The following is a 17627-nucleotide window of genomic DNA, read 5'->3' as shown; positions in this document are numbered from 1 at the left end:
TCAAACAGATGTGTCAGACACTGTCACAGTGGTATCTTTTATTTCAAGCTCACTGGGATATATCGTCCATATAAGAATGGAAATAACTATTATTAGGGTGTAATATCTCTCTGATAAGAGAGATAACTTTATGAGGACTTTTTGCCATGAAATACAAGGAATAGTCTTGTCAAAATATACAGAGTCCATTAATGAGGACCATTTAATAGTCAATTCAATCAAATCTTATCTAAAGTAGAGATGTTGATTTCTAGTTTCTATTGCCAATATTTTCATGAATTATTATAATAGATTATCTAAAACTGTTATACTCACTCCCTGTAAATTGTGTAAATTGGGATATTTCTATTTCTTTAAATTGTTACAGAAAGAACGAGGGCGCTTTTGATTGGCATTCGGCAGGAATCTGGGCGTAATTGAAAAGTGAAAATTTTATTGACATGTCACATGAAATTTTAACATTTTTTTTATTTATCGGGTTCCTGTGCAACAGGAAAGAAAAATATTTTCCCGAAATTGAGCTTCAATTTGCTAAAAAATAATCTGAAAATTGACCAAATCAGACATTTTGTACAAAATGGTACATTTTTAAACACGTTTTTCTAAAAAAAATTCTGTCTCTGGGTCTTCTCTCCATGATATTGAAACGTTATTTGTGTGTATTTTAATTCAAAGAAACGAACGAATACACATTTTTAAAAAATGAAGAGAAGACCCAGACACCACGAAAAATGAATTTTTAACCCAAAAATCCAAATGTGTGAATGTAGTGCTTCTTTGTCCTTTTAAAAACATATGTATATGTGTAGCGGTGATAGCTCAGTAAGTTGGACTACCTGTTCAGTGCACTATATGCGAAACGTTTTTGGTTCGAGCCTGGCATGAAGCGTTAAGTTTTTTTTCATGCAAACCATTTATTTTGTCAGTTTCGCTTTATGTACTGATGTATTAAAATTTTGAATTAGATAAATTTTGGTTCAGTTTGGTTCTCGAGAAAAATCTATAATTCCGATCTTCCATTTTATAATGTACATGTACTTGTATCACGCTTCTCTGCATTAAATATTTTGGTGTTTATTTTTTGTGGAACATTACTATGTTATAGTACCCCCTTAAGAAAAACGGACATAAATGTTACAATGTCACAAGGTTTTTTAAACTAAATTTAAAAAAAATCTATGGACGTGTTTGTAAAATCTGACCAGCTATGTTCAGCCAACCAAATCATGGACATTTAAACCATAAATGTTTCGTACAAATGATTCTTGCAGATCACACGCCAAATGCGCCCATCTTCTTTCAGATGCCGAATTGTTTATAATCATTGAGTTAATATTTTGTTTCATTAAAAATATTTTCAAGGGCAATAATGGTAAGATAACTCTTGTTGATGGATGCATATTATTACCTGGTATTTTATAATGACAGAAAGCAGTTTGTTATTCTTATTTAAAAAGCAACACTTCCTTTTTTTCTGATGAGAATTAGATATGTATGATAGTAAATATTATTTTCATATATAACTCTTGAATGGAAACACTGAATTAACACATAAACAATTTCTTCTTGTACTTTTCAGTAATATGGGAAAGAAGAGAAAAACGGATAGCAGACTAGACTAAGAATTAATACTGAAAGTTTTGAAATACATGGAGATAAGGAATAGTATTCAAGCTCAAAAGTACATTAAACAAATCAAAATAGGAGTAGAGCAAACACGGACCTCCGAAACATCAGAGGTGGGATCAGGTGCCATGGAGGTGTTAGAATCCCCTGTCGACCGGTCACTTCCTCTGTGTGCTCCTTGTCATGATCAGAAAATAATGGAAAATCCGTCATCAATTCAGTGTGTATATATTGTACGGACAATTAGTACGAAAATATCAGTCATCATTTGACTCAATAATGAGTTGTATTTGCTGACAGGCCAAAACTAATGGTTGTTATTGTTGTTTCCAGGGAGCAACATTAGCTGTTGTGCGTGTCAGTTGTAGTCTGCATACATATTCTATTTATATTATTATTCATTATATTAACTTATTATACTAACAACTTGAAGAAAATGAAAAAGGCTACTCTAGCCATTTTTATTTGAAAAATAAAACAAGCCTGGTACAGATACTTACATACATAGAAACCATGATACTAAAACTGGCAAAATATACTCAATCAAATGAAAAAAATGGGGGTGGGGTGGGGGTGGGTGGGAATTTAAAAGCTTAATAAAAACAAGCAGTATGTTTTGAAAAGCCGTAATTCTTTCACTTAGGAAGAGTCAAAACAATTTAACGACCTATACAATGAAAAAAAAAAAAACAAGAAAAAAATGAGCTTGCTTTCTTTTCATGTTGCCATACATGTACATCTACATCATTCATTCTCTGAGGTATCAAAGGAAATGTCATTTAATTACTACTTATGGTTTGAGGTTTTCCTCATTTTTTTTTTAAATACAAGCATAAAAATCATAGAATCGTATACATAATTATATGGATTGCACAAACTGAATCAATTATAAAGCAACGATTTACATGCACAAGTTTTAAATCAAACATCTCAACTTTGTAACAATACACAACACGTTTCATGATTGTTAGAAAAAGTTTTGAGTTGCAAATTCGATCTATAATAGATGTCACTTCACACTCAACATAAATAATGAAAACTTTTCTAAACTTTTTCTAAAGTTTCTAATACTGAACGGTAAACTATAGTAAACTCTGCGAGATTTGATTTCACCGATAGAGTGTTGTGCATTGGTCAAATCTTTTCAAACAACAACCCGTGAATAAGATTTAGCATCAGAATTGAATAAAAAAAATTATCTAAAGTTCAGCAAAACCATAAATCGCAATATTAATCAAAAATAATTTTTCATGGTTTTTCAAATCATGTCCACCTAGGTAGAAGTAGATAGGCAGAAAAAGCTTAAGTAGAAGACAAATTAAAGTTTACTTTTACAGGAACATATTAATATATTTATGAAAAAACATTTTCTTAAGAACATGAAAGCCGTGATAAGTGATATTTATATTGAAGCATTCTGGAATAGTGTAGAATCATGTTTATTCGAAATATTCTTCGAAAAAGTAAAATTGCTCCTCTAATATAAATATTTAGATTATCTATATTGAACTTATTTCTATTTTTTCTGGCTTCCATTGTGTGTGCGAAGTAGTCAAGATGAGCAAAGTAGCCAGTGTGTCTCATTATATGACGCAAATAGAGTTTATATTTGCTAAAGAGTCCATTTAAATGACCATAAAATTTACAAAGTCATTGAGACACATCGAACATACTAATGAAAATAACCTTTTTTTTAATTGAGAATACATACATGATTGTGATATCTGAATGTCCAATTCAGGGCCAAAGCTAGTGATGTCTTCTCATGTAAAGGTTTTTGAATAAATTCTGCTTCATAAAATATAAGGAAAGATCAGCTAGGAAAGAAGTACAATAAGTACTCTTTTTAATCATGTATGAATAATATATACACGCTGTTACCTACTGTAAAACGAGAATATTTGGCGCACTGCTAATTTTAGCGCCTTTGGCGCAAGAGCCCCTGAGCGCTAAAATTTATTGTGCGCTAACAGACTTCAAAATATTATTTTTTAGTGTGTTCAAAGCTTTTACATAAGTACATGCAAACCAGAACGCACGATTACGTAATGTCGAAGGGTCGTTGGATTTTTATAAACACACTAGCACTGCACAAGGTAGGATCGATCGAGAAAGTTCTGCCGAACTATAATTTAATCAAACTATTGTTATATACCCAGGTAGTCGTTACCTGATTCTAATCATTAGCACCTTCAAAGTTTGGCTTCTCGGCGTGTCAATCATCTATCGCCTCGAGAAAAACAGTGCAATCAAGCATGGCGATTGAGCTTGCAGACAATTATACCTGATTATGATAACCGTTTATCCAAGTAACTTTTTTTTTTAGATGTATGCATTGTTTAAATTTGAATAAAATGCAATAATACTCCACTGCTTTTATTTAAGATAAAATTTCAACACTGTGTCACGTCCGTGTTATTGCAACACCACGGTAAAAGTGACGAATATCTACTTACATAGGGAAGTGGCATTGTGTTTCCGTGCTTGACTAACCAAAAAGTCAAATACGGATGTGGATACAAAAAAAATATATATATAACATTTGTATATTTTTATGACAAATAAAAGCGCTAAAATTTATTTGCGCCAATGCATTTCCACTTGCGTTTGCGCTAAAACACGCATGCGCCAAATTTTCTGGTTTTACAGGATTCCTTCAAAATTATATATTAAGCATTATATCATGTAAAAGGTTCTGCATTATCCTTCACGAAAATATGCAGTATATTCCGTTTGAATACAAGCTATTGAACTGAGATATATCTGTATGGCTTGTAAATTTATCTAAAACATCCATACAAGAATGAAACAAAAAACGGTCGTCTTGTCGTCTCTAGTACAAAATAGATAATTTTTTTTTATTATTTTGGGAAGCCAAACAAAATACGTCAATTATATAATTAATTTACCTTTTTAAAAGATTTCTTAAAAATAAGGTATATTTTACAGAAATATATACTTAAAGATGTCAACAAGTTCGTAAATGAAAGAAATATCTACAATGCGACGGTTGGACCATCTATCTTGTAATTCTATCCACATTCTTTTTATTTCTGATGGACTATAATGATGTCCAGTGATTCCATAACGGAAGTTCTTTCCACAAGGCCCCTCATCGCGATATCCACAACTGAAACCCTTATGCTCTACAGCATGGGCTTCAATATATTTCCTACATAGACCAGTAATGTAAATATCTTCGAATATAAAATACGGAACTTTTTGAGTTGCCATGTACAGGTTGTGTAAAATATCACCAGTGATAAGATACCGTACGCAGTTCCGGAAATATAATCTGGATAGTAGTCTTCTTTATATTGTGTCCTTGACACTCTCCATTTTGTTATTGATAATCGAAACGGAGAAGAATCCTTGACCTTACATCCGGTTATTGATTTTTCGGTAGGATGTTTCGTGAATTCATTTAGAAGTCTGGGAAGGTTTAGAATTATATCATCATCTACCTTAAGCAGATAACGAACGTGATGACAATTCATGGACGCCCAACGTAGCATGGCTATAGACTTCCTTGTCAGATTTTCATAATTTTCTATGATGTCTTCAAATAAAATATCATTGTAAATTTGGTTTTCAGTTGCTGCAAGATCCTGATGCGCCGTGTTTCCACTTTTTCCTAATAGAAATCTAACAAGAACAAGCTGCTTTGCATTTGTTACATTGCCCCAAGTGTTCCTGATGGCATTCCGTTGTTCAAAGTTGGATACTGCACTTGGGACCATGACCAAAAGAAAAACTTCCTTTTTATCACATGTTACGGGCTTTGTTGGAAATGACGTGATGATTCCAGAATTCATATACGCTTGAACTAATTTGTAGGATGTTAACTGTATATCAATATTTGAATTTCTAAATGGTATACACACTAGGAAGGTTAATAAGAACACCAATGTGATCCATTTCAATACCGTCTTTATTCTCTTCATTCCCCTTGAATCGAACATCTAAAAAATAGAAAAAATGATTCTCAAGAGATTTAGAATACATATCTTTGTAAATGAGTGACAACTAAATAAAACGCGCGCCCGCCCGAATTATGAAAAGAATCACATTTAAACATTTTGAAGACAAGCAGAAGCGCTAAAATGTAGTTGCTCCTATGAATCTCCTTTTGCATTCGCGTTAAAATAGGTATTTACTGAATTTTCTCACTTTACAGTGTAACATGCTGTTAAAAAATTATAGATTTTAAGCTTGATTCTTCCGCTACATTGGATAATATGCAAAGAAATTATACAACTTCTATAACCAAATGCCAGTTAGTTTTAATACTTATTTGTGTTTTCCTTCCATCCTATTCTTTTCTCTCTTGACTAAAACGAGGCCAAGGTAATCGCAATTTAATTCAAATATGTTGTTTACAAAAGAGATATTGGAACAAGCCTATGAAACGAGATTTTCGTTGAAAACTGGAGAATAGCAAGCGCATAATGTAGAATGTAATGTAAAATCCATTTCTTTTATATGTATACAATAAAATATGCAGGCACAATTACATTACAAGTGATTGAAATGATATATTCAAAACACTTTGCGACAACCAAAGGTGGCTTACAAATTAATGTGCTATATCTTTTTTAAAATGAAAAAAAAATCTCTAAAATCGAGACCTCTTTGACTTTGTTTTTACCAATTTGATCTAAAATGGATCATCTTTCATAAAAAATTCCTTAGTTTTTGAAAAAACAAGAAATTGTTCATTTTTCGGCTTGAGGGCTTAAATCAGACTTTAAATTCATAATAATTATAAAAATGTCGCAGAGGTAAAAGTATTTATGTATTTTAAAGAAATTCTCAGATCAATGTTGACTTTTCTTTACACCAGAGAGAAAAAAAAAACTCCAACAAATTCATAAATAACAAATTAAAGTGACATGTTTCTATTTTTTAAAGTCTTGTTTGGCAATTCTTTTACGTTGTTTGTTATTATGCACAAATATTACAGAGGCTTTTTTATGGTTTGTTATTAATTCAAGTTATTTTTTTTGGCATAAATTATCTATAAAAAGGGATGTGTAGTTAAAATCTTAAATTTTAAATAATATATTAAGTAATCATTACAAGAAAAACAGAATTATCATATCAAAATTGTTACCAAATTTTCATTGGCACATTTGGAGATAAGAAACAGCATTCAAGCTCGAAATTCCATAAATCAGTACAAAATAGGAGCAGAACAAACACAGACCTCCAAAACGTCAGAGGTGGGATCAAGTGGCATGGCATCTTATTGGCATAAGAATTAGTTTCTGAATTTTTTTGTAATTCCCTTCATCATAAACAAAAAGTATTTCATCAGAAGCATACATATAGAATATGTTCACGATTTCCCCATGAAGAATATTCCACCGGATATTAAAATAAATAAATATTTTCACACACTCAAATATTGTCTTATTTTAATGAATTAACAATATCCTATTGGAGATAAAGGTGATAAGCAACAATTCTCATTTAAATGTAATTAGTTCCTTGTTTCATTGAGGATGTAAAGTAAAAGTTATATCATGTTTTCAAATATATAAACACAAGATATAAATACAAGTATAAGAACGACTCTCATAATTTTCAGTATTTTTTTCAGTATTAACAAATACATGTACCTTGCTCTCCGCTAAGACTAATCACCAAATGAGTTTGATTCAAATTCCTTTTGAACAATACAGCAAAACTCGAATATAGCGAACACGGATATAGCGAATTTACGGCTATAGCGAATTTTTTTTCAAGTCCCGGCAGAGTCCTTATATAAACCTACCAAAAATTGCTGTATATAACGAACACGGCTATAACGAATTTACGGCTATAACGAAGTGATTTTAAAACCCCCGCTGACGATATTTTAACACATTTCTTTATTAGTATAACGAATATTTTTCATTACAAATTTCGTTTAATATACGCGTTCATAAAACTTTAAAATCTGTGCTTCAATGTTAAGATAATAAAGTGCTCACGGGCTTACGACAAAAACAAGCCAATTATTCAGGTGTGTTGAGTTTTGTTCATTGTTCTTTACTTTAAAATACATCTTATTTGAGATTTGTTCACAACAATGTCCTAGGTTAATCCTAACTCGATAAGTGTCAGTACCAAGATGTCTTCGCCGTCTAGAAAGCGGAAAGCAATTTCAATAGAGACTAAATATGAGATCATTAGAGAAGTTGAAAGAGGTGGCCTCGCTAAAAAAGAAATTGCTACAAGGTTTGATATTTTACCGAATACTCTTAGTACAATTTTGAACAAGAATAGATATGGGTTACCCCATATCCAAAGATATTCGACTTTTAGATTTAATATGCTTATCAGTGTTTATAATGACGTTAATAAAAAAAACTGCAATGTCTAGGGCCTAGTTATGGAACTGGTGTAAATTTCGAGAGCATGGTGAGGTCACCCAGTCTCCTAACAAACGGTACACATAGGCCTACATGAACCTGTGTCCGCAAGACCAACATTAGCCTTGATCTACACACGTGCGATGCAGCTGTTAAACGCATCCAGCGAGCTCGGAGGAACACGTTTTGTTTTGCCGAGAAGTTACGATGGCAGACAAAACTTTTCTTTTCTTAATTAGATCATATGCATACGAATTCTGATTAATAAAAATTATACAATCCCTGTTGAACTATATATAGTTTGTTCTAACATTTGCATCTGCAACAACTTGTGTTTAAAATGGCCGTGTTAGGAAAATCAAGACCGGATCGGAAAATTCTAAACTGAAAACCTTTTTTGTTTTGAAAATTACTGAAATATGCTAATGTATTCGTCGCAGAAATTACTTACATTATTCAAGTTCTATATAAAATGGTAAGCCTATGCTGAACTTCAACACGAACCCGAATGTCCGACCCAGTTCTCGTTTTGCCACACATTTTATCCCCTACAGTTTACAAAGTGTACACACGTGAGCAGAATCCAGCCAGGGATTGAAAATTCCGTCATTTAATAATATACACTAAACTGAAAACCTTTTTTGTTTTGAAAATTACTGAAATATGCTAATGTATTCGTCGCAGAAATTACTTACATTATTCAAGTTCTATATAAAATGGTAAGCCTATGCTGAACTTCAACACGAACCCGAATGTCCGACCCAGTTCTCGTTTTGCCACACATTTTATCCCCTACAGTTTACAAAGTGTACACACGTGAGCAGAATCCAGCCAGGGATTGAAAATTCCGTCATTTAATAATATACACACACAGAATGATTTATTTTTTCTTAAAAGGAAATTGTATGATAATTAACAGACTATAAACATGTACTTAATACAATTGTTGATATAGTATTATCAATTCATCGGTGAAATAATATGAATCGAAGAATGACCTAAATATTCTCTATTATCAAACATGTAAAAAAAAAAAAAGCTGAGGAGGGAGCGAGCGTAGGAATATTGATATTTTTTATTTGCATTTCGGGGGGAAAGTGATTTTCTAATAATATTTTGACGTTATTTTTGATTTCTTTAACGTATGAAATACACAACTTCACTCTTATCATGAACAATAATGTTGTATCTACTTAATCATGATGGAACTATTTTGGTCGGACCAATTTGTGTGAGCTGCCGCTGAATACAATTATATATCTTGCAAAGATAGTATGCATTGATCGAATATATGAAAACAAAGAAGAGATAATTAAAAATTACGAATCTACAGGAATCAGTCCATCACGAAAACGTCACCGGTCCGTTCCGCATGAGACTGTAGATGCGGCATTATTAGAGTGGTTCAATGAAAAGAGACAGGAAAACATTCCAATAAGCGGTCCCATACTCCTTCAAAAATCAGAAGACCTTGCCAAGAAATTAGGAGACCACAGTTTCAAATCCAATACAGGGTGGCTGGATCGCTTTAAAAATCGACATGGAATCGTGTGCCGTGCGATAACTGGAGAGAGCGCAATCGTTGATCCTAAAAGCGTTGACGAATGGAAGGAGAAGCTGCCGCAGATCTTACAAGATTACGATCCTAAAGATATCTTCAATGCAGATGAAACCGGGCTATTTTACAAACTTCTACCGGACAGAACTCTACAAATGAAAGGTGAAAAGTGTCATGGGGGGAAAAGATCAAAGGAGAGATTAACGCTCATGGTTGCGTCAAATATGAACGGGACAGAGAAATTACCCCTGCTAGTCATTGGAAAATTTGAAAACCCTCGATGTTTTAAGGGGGTAAAATCGCTTCCCGTAACCTACAGAGCCAACAAAAAAGCGTGGATGGTTAGTTCTATTTTTGAAGAATGGATACGAACTCTTGACCGCAGATTTCTAAAAGAAAAACGTAAGGTGCTTTTATTTGTTGACAACTGTGCAGCCCACCCGAGAGTCCCTAATCTCAAATCCATCACTCTGAAATTTCTCCCTCCAAATACAACGAGCATACTACAACCAATGGACCAGGGTATAATCAACAATTTGAAAATCAAATATCGTCAGCGCCTGATAAAATACATACTTCAGGTAAGATCACACCTTTATTTCTATTGTCTATTTTTGTGTAAGTAGCGGTTTTAGTCCCGAGGCTATAAATGGCATCGGCGCGCACCTGTGTTTATCTACGAAGCATGACATTTCATTCTTTAATTGATAAATAAACATAATAATTATGATTATTACCTAACATATTAATTTAATTTCAGTGTGACGAAAAGAAAATGGAACCAAACATCAACGTGTTGATATCAATTAGATTTCTTAAGTCGGCTTGGAGTGATGTTAGCGTGTCATGCATTTCAAACTGTTTTAGAAAGGCAGGTTTTGAGGACAAAAGCGCAGAAGTTATTGATGATTGTGATGATGAGTTCGAAGAAGATGATGACATTCCATTAGCATTGTTTGCTCAGAAATTTAACGGATCCTTCGATGATATTGTTCGTGTGGACGAAAACCTGATCAGTGTTGAGACAAGATCCGAAGATGACATCGTTAACGATATTCTTGGAAACTCACAAACTGAATCAGTTAGCACGGAAAGTGACAATGACGACGAAATCATAGATTCAACAGAATTCCCAACTTTTGATGATGGTAAAAACTCTATTCACACCTTGAGGCGATGTTTAGAAGCAAGTGCAAATGTTCCAGAGGTTTTCTTTACCTACCTCTGTGAAATTGAGAAGTTCGTGAATGTCAGTAAAACAAAACAGTCAACTATTCACGATTACTTTAACAATGCATAACGAGATATTTGACTTTCAGATACCTGTAAATACTCCATATGTATAAAACCATTTTGTATTTGATTTGTATTTATTTGCCACCATAAAAAAATATTCCGGAAATAAAGTATTTATTTTTTGGTTCTATTTTTTATTTGATAAATGTGTATCCGGTAGCATTGGTATTACGCAATGATGATCGAGACAGGTTTCAATTTCTTCTGATATCTAAAATGCACAAATTATATAATATTAAATGATCAAAAGTAAATAAAATATAAATATTTTATACACAGTTCTTAAAATATGCATTAAAGAAAGTAAGAGGTTGTATTGACTATTTTTGTAACTAAACTGTAAGTGTTATATCAATTCATGTATGACGTACGATAGGTTGAAGTACTGTTAGCTGACTGTTTTATAACGAATTCGCTATACATTTCTTACGAATTCGCTATAAACATATAACGAATTACGGTTATAGCGAAGTTTTTTCTTGGGTCCCTTGAAATTCGCTATAAACGAGTTTTGCTGTATATCTTTTTTATCTAATGTAGGGAAGAAAAGAGCAATATGCTGATTAAAAACTGTTTCCTTGCAATTAAATACAGCTGCTTTCACAATCCTTAGCCTCTGAATTTAGTCTATCGTTCTTGCACACGGTATGCAACGGAAATAATTAAAATGTATTTTTATATATAAATTTCCGGGTAAAGGATTCGTAAAATGACAAATCAAAACATGTTTAATGTTCAAAACTGAGAAGTTATGACATATGCCATTCAATGAAATACTATACCTGCAAACATTAAGTGGAAATTTGGATTATTCCATGTAGTAAAGCATGAGAGGAATAGACAGAAATTTACAGAAAGAATTATTTTCAAAGGATTTCATGACGCATATCTATTTTTAGAAATGACCCTTCTTTACGCAACTAATTAGAACTATTCAATTAATGTTAAAGTTTTTGTTAAAGACAAAACATTATTCCAGGCAACGAATCTTTGTCTAGATCTTACAATCTTGCACATTTAATTAGAAACACAATTTAATGAAAGGTGTTCTTTTGTAACACTGATGCATATTCTCATAGAACACAATCAGATAACAAACATGGATTTAAAAACAATTAAAAAAATTAAATTAAATTGGTGTGAATCTTTAAAATAAAAATTTATTTAAACTCGCCCCTCTAAGTCAAGATATCTATATTTCAGAGATATATATATATATATATATATATATATATATATATATATATATATATATATATATATATATATATATATATATATAGTCATTTATTTATTTATTTATTCGATTAAATAGTTCTACCTTATATGTAAATAGGCGAGGATAACGAACAGCTATTGATCTCAAAACTCTGTAAATAATAAAAATATTTAAAGAGGACTTACATGTAAAACACGGACTTTGAAAACATCATAGGATCATGAAACGTCTTAAGCTTAAGTCAAAATCGTTATGTTGTACTTAAACCTTGAAGAAGTCAAGTATACCAAAATTAAATTATTTTCCAATATTCTTCCATAGAAATGTTCTTTTCTGTAAATTTAGAGAATAATTCAGCAACAAATAAAGATTCTGTGGTTGATAAAAATTTTGACTTAAGTCTAAGTTTGTTTCATGATCCTTGGGCCAGGTGTCTATTAGAAGAAAGTTAAAACGCTGTAAGCCCCTGCAGCAATAAGGGACATGGAATTTTCCGTAGAAAAACTCGGTATAAAAACGAAGATCGCACAATAAGTCTGAATAATGTTATCAAAGACAAAGCTTGCTACTTCCACGTGCTGAATGCTAAAAGATATGCAGGGAGACTGCAGGGTGGCCGTGACGTCACATTTCACATATCCCTGCTGCAGAGCTACAGGTGGATAAAAACCCGAAAAACCCCAAGAGTGACATAAACGCTATTTAGCTTTGATAAATCGATTTAACTTAAATGAGTTAAATCCTATCAATTTTATTCTATTTTACGGTGAATAATATATCTATTTTTTATATAGTCTTTAAAATATGTTTTTTTAAGTAATTGTTTTAAATTTGAACTTAAAAACATACACACTGGTTGTTTGATAATAATGTAATAGTAATGTATTTAATCTGTTTATATTTCTTTTTGCATAAATTACTGATGAAAAGTGAATGTTAAACTTTAAATTTCCTTATTGGTTATATTCAAGGATACATTAAGTAAAAAAAAAAAAACAAACAAATTCTTCTCCAAGTTAATATAATTGTGAATTAACATTAATCAAAATATATTTCCAAAATTTTGCAATCGATTTGTCTTTTTAGATTGCAGTTGCTAATTAAAGAAACATCACTCAAATATAAATGTAATGCATGAGATACTGTAAATGTATCATATTTTGCATGTATGATACACTGCATTTAGCGGAAAATCATGTTTCAACAAGTTAGCGTATATTTGCTCTTGCGCTGTCTGAATGCGCTATATACATGTATCAATCTATGATAAACAAGACTTTTAGCGATGTACGAGGGTCATTCAAAAAGTTCGTAGACTTTTGTCCTAACTCTTTTATTTAACGTCGGATTATATCCAAATTTGGTAAAAATATTTTGACAGCAGATTCAAATAATTTGAGTAAAAAAATTGGAATGCATCTTCATATTTGTTAAAATTACCAAGGATTTAGAACAGCAAAAATGGGGTCACGGAGCACCGTCCAAATTGAATAATTTACTAATTTTCACTTTATAGTATTTACAACCACCCTCTGATAAATGGAGCTGAAACAAAATAAAATCTACATGTTTAAATAAAGTATTGCTGTATTAATTAAAATGAAACCAGGCTATGTAATATGTCACTCCATTTAAAAGATATCAGTTTCTAAATACATATGGACTGGATTAAAAAAAGCAAAAAACCATGACGTTGGAGGACGTCACTGAGCAGTAAGTAGCAATAAAATTGTACTTTACATTCTGGAAACTCTTTCTACAAGCTTAAAAAATCCGTATAAACCAGGATCTGTATGAAAAATAATCTGTGTATTTGTATTAAATGGAAAATACAATTTTTGAGTGGTAGCAAGTTTGAATCGGACGATTGATTGTCTGCAAAGAAACAGATTAAAGTTAAGAATATTGTCGAAAGAGTTAGGAACGTCATTGAACGTGATGTGTGCTTCATTGTTGCAGAATTAATAGAGTTACATGGTAAATTAAAGAATTTGAAAACAATGACATTCTTATTCAAGCTATATTTGTACAATTGTTCGCAAACTAGGTGTTAAGTGTTATGGATATGTTTTTTGAATGGAGAAGACGCTACAAACCGTGTTTGAAATTAAGAAAATTAGTATAATTTTGACAAACTTTCTCAACGTTGTATTTGACGTTACAATGTTGGTTAATTGAACATTTAAAATAAACGCCTTTGTAACCTCAGACTCTTGTATTTCATATAAGTTTGTACTTCCTCTACTCTCTTAACTGTTCTGATGAGACAGTCACAAACACATGTTTCTTTTTCCAAATTTATTGAATCAATTAGACAAAATATCATACTATATCAATTTACAATTTGACCAGAAAAAGGGGGACAATGGAAGTAAATGGCCACATTGTGTTAACCCAGGGTCCGAGGGGATATCCAGTATACCAACCTAGAAGGTATAACGGGGAAACTGGTGGCCTGGCGTTGAGCGCTAGTACCAAAAATCCCAAACTATGAAAATACCACCCATTTGGGATTGGAAGAGTTTTCAAAATATCCGTTTACCCCGTTTCCCAGTGATTGCACCTGGTTGTTAGTACTTTACCATGTACTCCAGGACTAAGCCTCCCCTCCTGTGTGAAGAGGTGGAGTGGGCACCAAGACTGTCTAACTTGAGTGACCCCAATCTTTGACACACTTTTCCAAAACACATACGTACATATGTAAAAATTTCCTTTTTACAAACCGCCCTCTGTCTTAGATGACAGATGGGGGGAAACCCTAAGGCCAGATAATTTGAAAACTTCCCACTTATATCCCCCCAGACCCGCCACAGACATCGATATGATGTTCCTCCATACCCTATGCACCAAAACTACCCATGTTTTATTCATTATTTTATTATAAGCACACCCGACATAAGGTTATTTAACATCACTTGATTGCCCTCATCAGAGAGGTGTGTCCCAAAATAGACCTATGTTGATGACCGATATGATATCATGTAATATAACCCCCCCCCCCATTCAGTAATGAACTTGTTGACCTGTTTGTTTATTTTCCTGTGTTTTTATCAATCTTGTGGCCACTTTTTAATGGTGCACCATGCCAATATAAGCGATGATCAAAGGGGACCCCCAACCCGTTGTTAGGAGACTTCTTTGTTTATCTTTTCTTGTGCAATATTTGTTGGTGAATACTTTTTAGATTGTTTGCCTCCCTATAATCTCTGGGGCCCTGGTACTGCAATTTGAAACCCAGATTGACACCATTTAACATAACTGTTTTTTCTTTATAATAAATTAATGTAGGTAGTGTAGTGAGACAATATGTTAACATTAATAGGAGTTTTCCCCAGTGTACAAATTGATGATACAAGGCTAGAATTGTTTAGTGCTCTCGCAAATGGATGCTGTATGTCTCCCATCACACAAGTTGCATGCATGGTTGAACCTACAATTTGGGTAAAACCTGCATGATTTACCAGCATTATAGTAATGACAATATTGGGTAGCATTAGCACTAGATGATGAACGGTTTTGTTGGGCTGAAATTATGTTATTTGTGTGATTGACTTTGCCTTGAGGGTTAACCCTATCTTGAGCCTGAGTTAGACTGTTGTTCGTGATATACAATAGCCACAATTCGCTGTTTATTTGGCCCCAGGAAGACTGGGGGTTAGACACTTTGAGTAGGCGAAACTGTTCATCATACTTGAACCAACCTGTAGATCGGGATTCTGCAATTCTTACATCCTGCATGTATTTTAATAGTTCCTGGGACCTTGTTCTATACTTTTTCAGCATAATACTTGTAAATATAATGAATGCAGATGTCCATTCTTCAATAGATAGGAAAATGTTTGATTTTTGCTTGACAAGGCACATGGTGCCGTTGCGTATTTGAATCTGACCTTGTGTATTTTCGTGGTCGACCAGTTCCCTAGCGGATTTTAAGAGGGGGGACAAATTTATGAATTGTCCCTCCCAAATTTTTGTTTTGAGCTTTAGAGGGACATGTGCATTGATCGGGTCAAAGGCGCAAGTGTTCAAAATTGGTTGATATTCTTGAATACTAAAATTCGGTCCAACAAAATTTACCATCTTACCATTTCCTTGCAGTGTTTATTTCCATAAAGTGTTTCTTTTGAATGCTGAATTTGTCATACGTGTAAGCAATATGCAATGATGGCCTTTGTTTTAGCAAATCATTGATTTTTTTTCCATTACTCTTTTAAATTTAGAATGCGATTTATACCCAATGTATAAATTACTAAAGAAGACAAATTAATATTTTACAGGTTGAAATTACCGGTAATTACGGTTTATTTGCGAATAATTAGTATGAAAATTGGTATCTGAATACGTTTGTAAGTCCCTTCATTTTTTCATTAGGCGTTGATATGATATACAGTATGTACACCACGTTAATTTTCACGATAAAATATCTATTCTATCTTAATTTACTTTTTTTTTTTATATAAACGGAATTCGCTAGCTTAAACATTTGATAAAAGTGGAAAATGCCCCATGAAACAAGGGTGTGAAAAGAAACAGGACAGTGGTTTACAGAAATAATGCAAATTAGTAAAGATCTTATGACGCATTCCGTACCTGTACTTAAGCGGGCTTCATAGTTTTGCCGCTTTGACGCAGACAACGTTGCGCTAATTTTAATTGACACTGTTAAAAACTCGTCAATAAAATTAATACAGTATGAGGCGCGGAAGCGTTGAGCGCCAAATTATGTACACTTACAGTATCTTATTTTAAAATTACCCTGTTTTAAATATCTCCTCTTAACTGTTCAATCATTGTTCAAGTCAGAACATTAAGAAACATATGCACGTAATTATTTCCAACGATTATGCATATAAAAAACAAACAAATTAAAGAAAAATTAATGTTCTTGCATGATCAACATGCCCACTCTCATAAAATATAAACACAGTAATCTGTTGAAATTCTTCTTCTTCTTGCTTTTAACCTTAAGTCGCAATTGCTCTACACTGTATTTCCAAAATATACATTTCATTAATCAAAACACAAAAGCTTGTTATCAGAGAAGCCAAACACAAAATTTTACATTGTACTTTTCAAAATTTAATATAGGCAAACAACTTTAAGGAGTACACAAATCCACGCAATATGATTTTATTGCTCGTTGGCAGAATAGACCAAGGCTGACATTAATGAAAGAACTGTTAATAGCTGAACCCTGGGATCAGATGTTCAACTGATAAACAGACAGTTGATGACAACATGTTCAATTATTCATAAGCTGAACGTTTCTACAAAATAATTATGTTTACTCATAAAATGATCCCAGACTACCATTTGTCGGCTGCTGCGTGGTGCCTAAATCACGTGACAAATTCAAGGGAGATAATCAGTACAAAAACAAACAAGCTATGTTTCACTCTCAGATAAACTGATTTAATAAATAGCATTAAATCCCATTTTGATTTTCCTCAATTGTATATTCGTTCTTAAAAGCATTTCTTAAATAAACCTTTCCCGTCTCATGATTTGAACCCCCAGCTTAATTCACATCCTTTTTTTCTTTTTTTAAGTTGATCATAAATTCGAGGATTTT

At 32.6% G+C, this 17627-nt stretch overlaps 1 protein-coding gene and 1 pseudogene across 1 annotated transcript; one reads left to right on the top strand and one right to left on the bottom strand.

Annotated features, from left to right (window-relative positions):
- Positions 1 to 4530: 4530 nt before the first annotated feature.
- LOC134231749 (beta-1,3-galactosyltransferase 1-like) lies at positions 4531 to 5570 on the bottom strand (annotated as a pseudogene).
- A 2220-nt stretch (positions 5571 to 7790) lies between these two features.
- LOC134231764 (tigger transposable element-derived protein 4-like) lies at positions 7791 to 10840 on the top strand. Its single transcript, XM_062713730.1, has 3 exons — positions 7791 to 7848; positions 9316 to 10121; positions 10301 to 10840. Exons 1-3 carry the CDS (start codon positions 7791 to 7793, stop codon positions 10838 to 10840), a joined length of 1404 nt encoding a protein of 467 aa, XP_062569714.1.
- Positions 10841 to 17627: the final 6787 nt, after the last annotated feature.

The sequence above is a fragment of the Saccostrea cucullata genome, unplaced genomic scaffold, assembly GCF_032062105.1.
Source record: "Saccostrea cucullata isolate Sc308-1 unplaced genomic scaffold, CSIRO_AGI_Scuc_v1 ctg170, whole genome shotgun sequence".
Taxonomy (NCBI): domain Eukaryota; kingdom Metazoa; phylum Mollusca; class Bivalvia; order Ostreida; family Ostreidae; genus Saccostrea; species Saccostrea cuccullata.
Note: the sequence above shows the minus strand (reverse complement) of the source record. Positions and strands in the feature narration are given on the sequence as shown.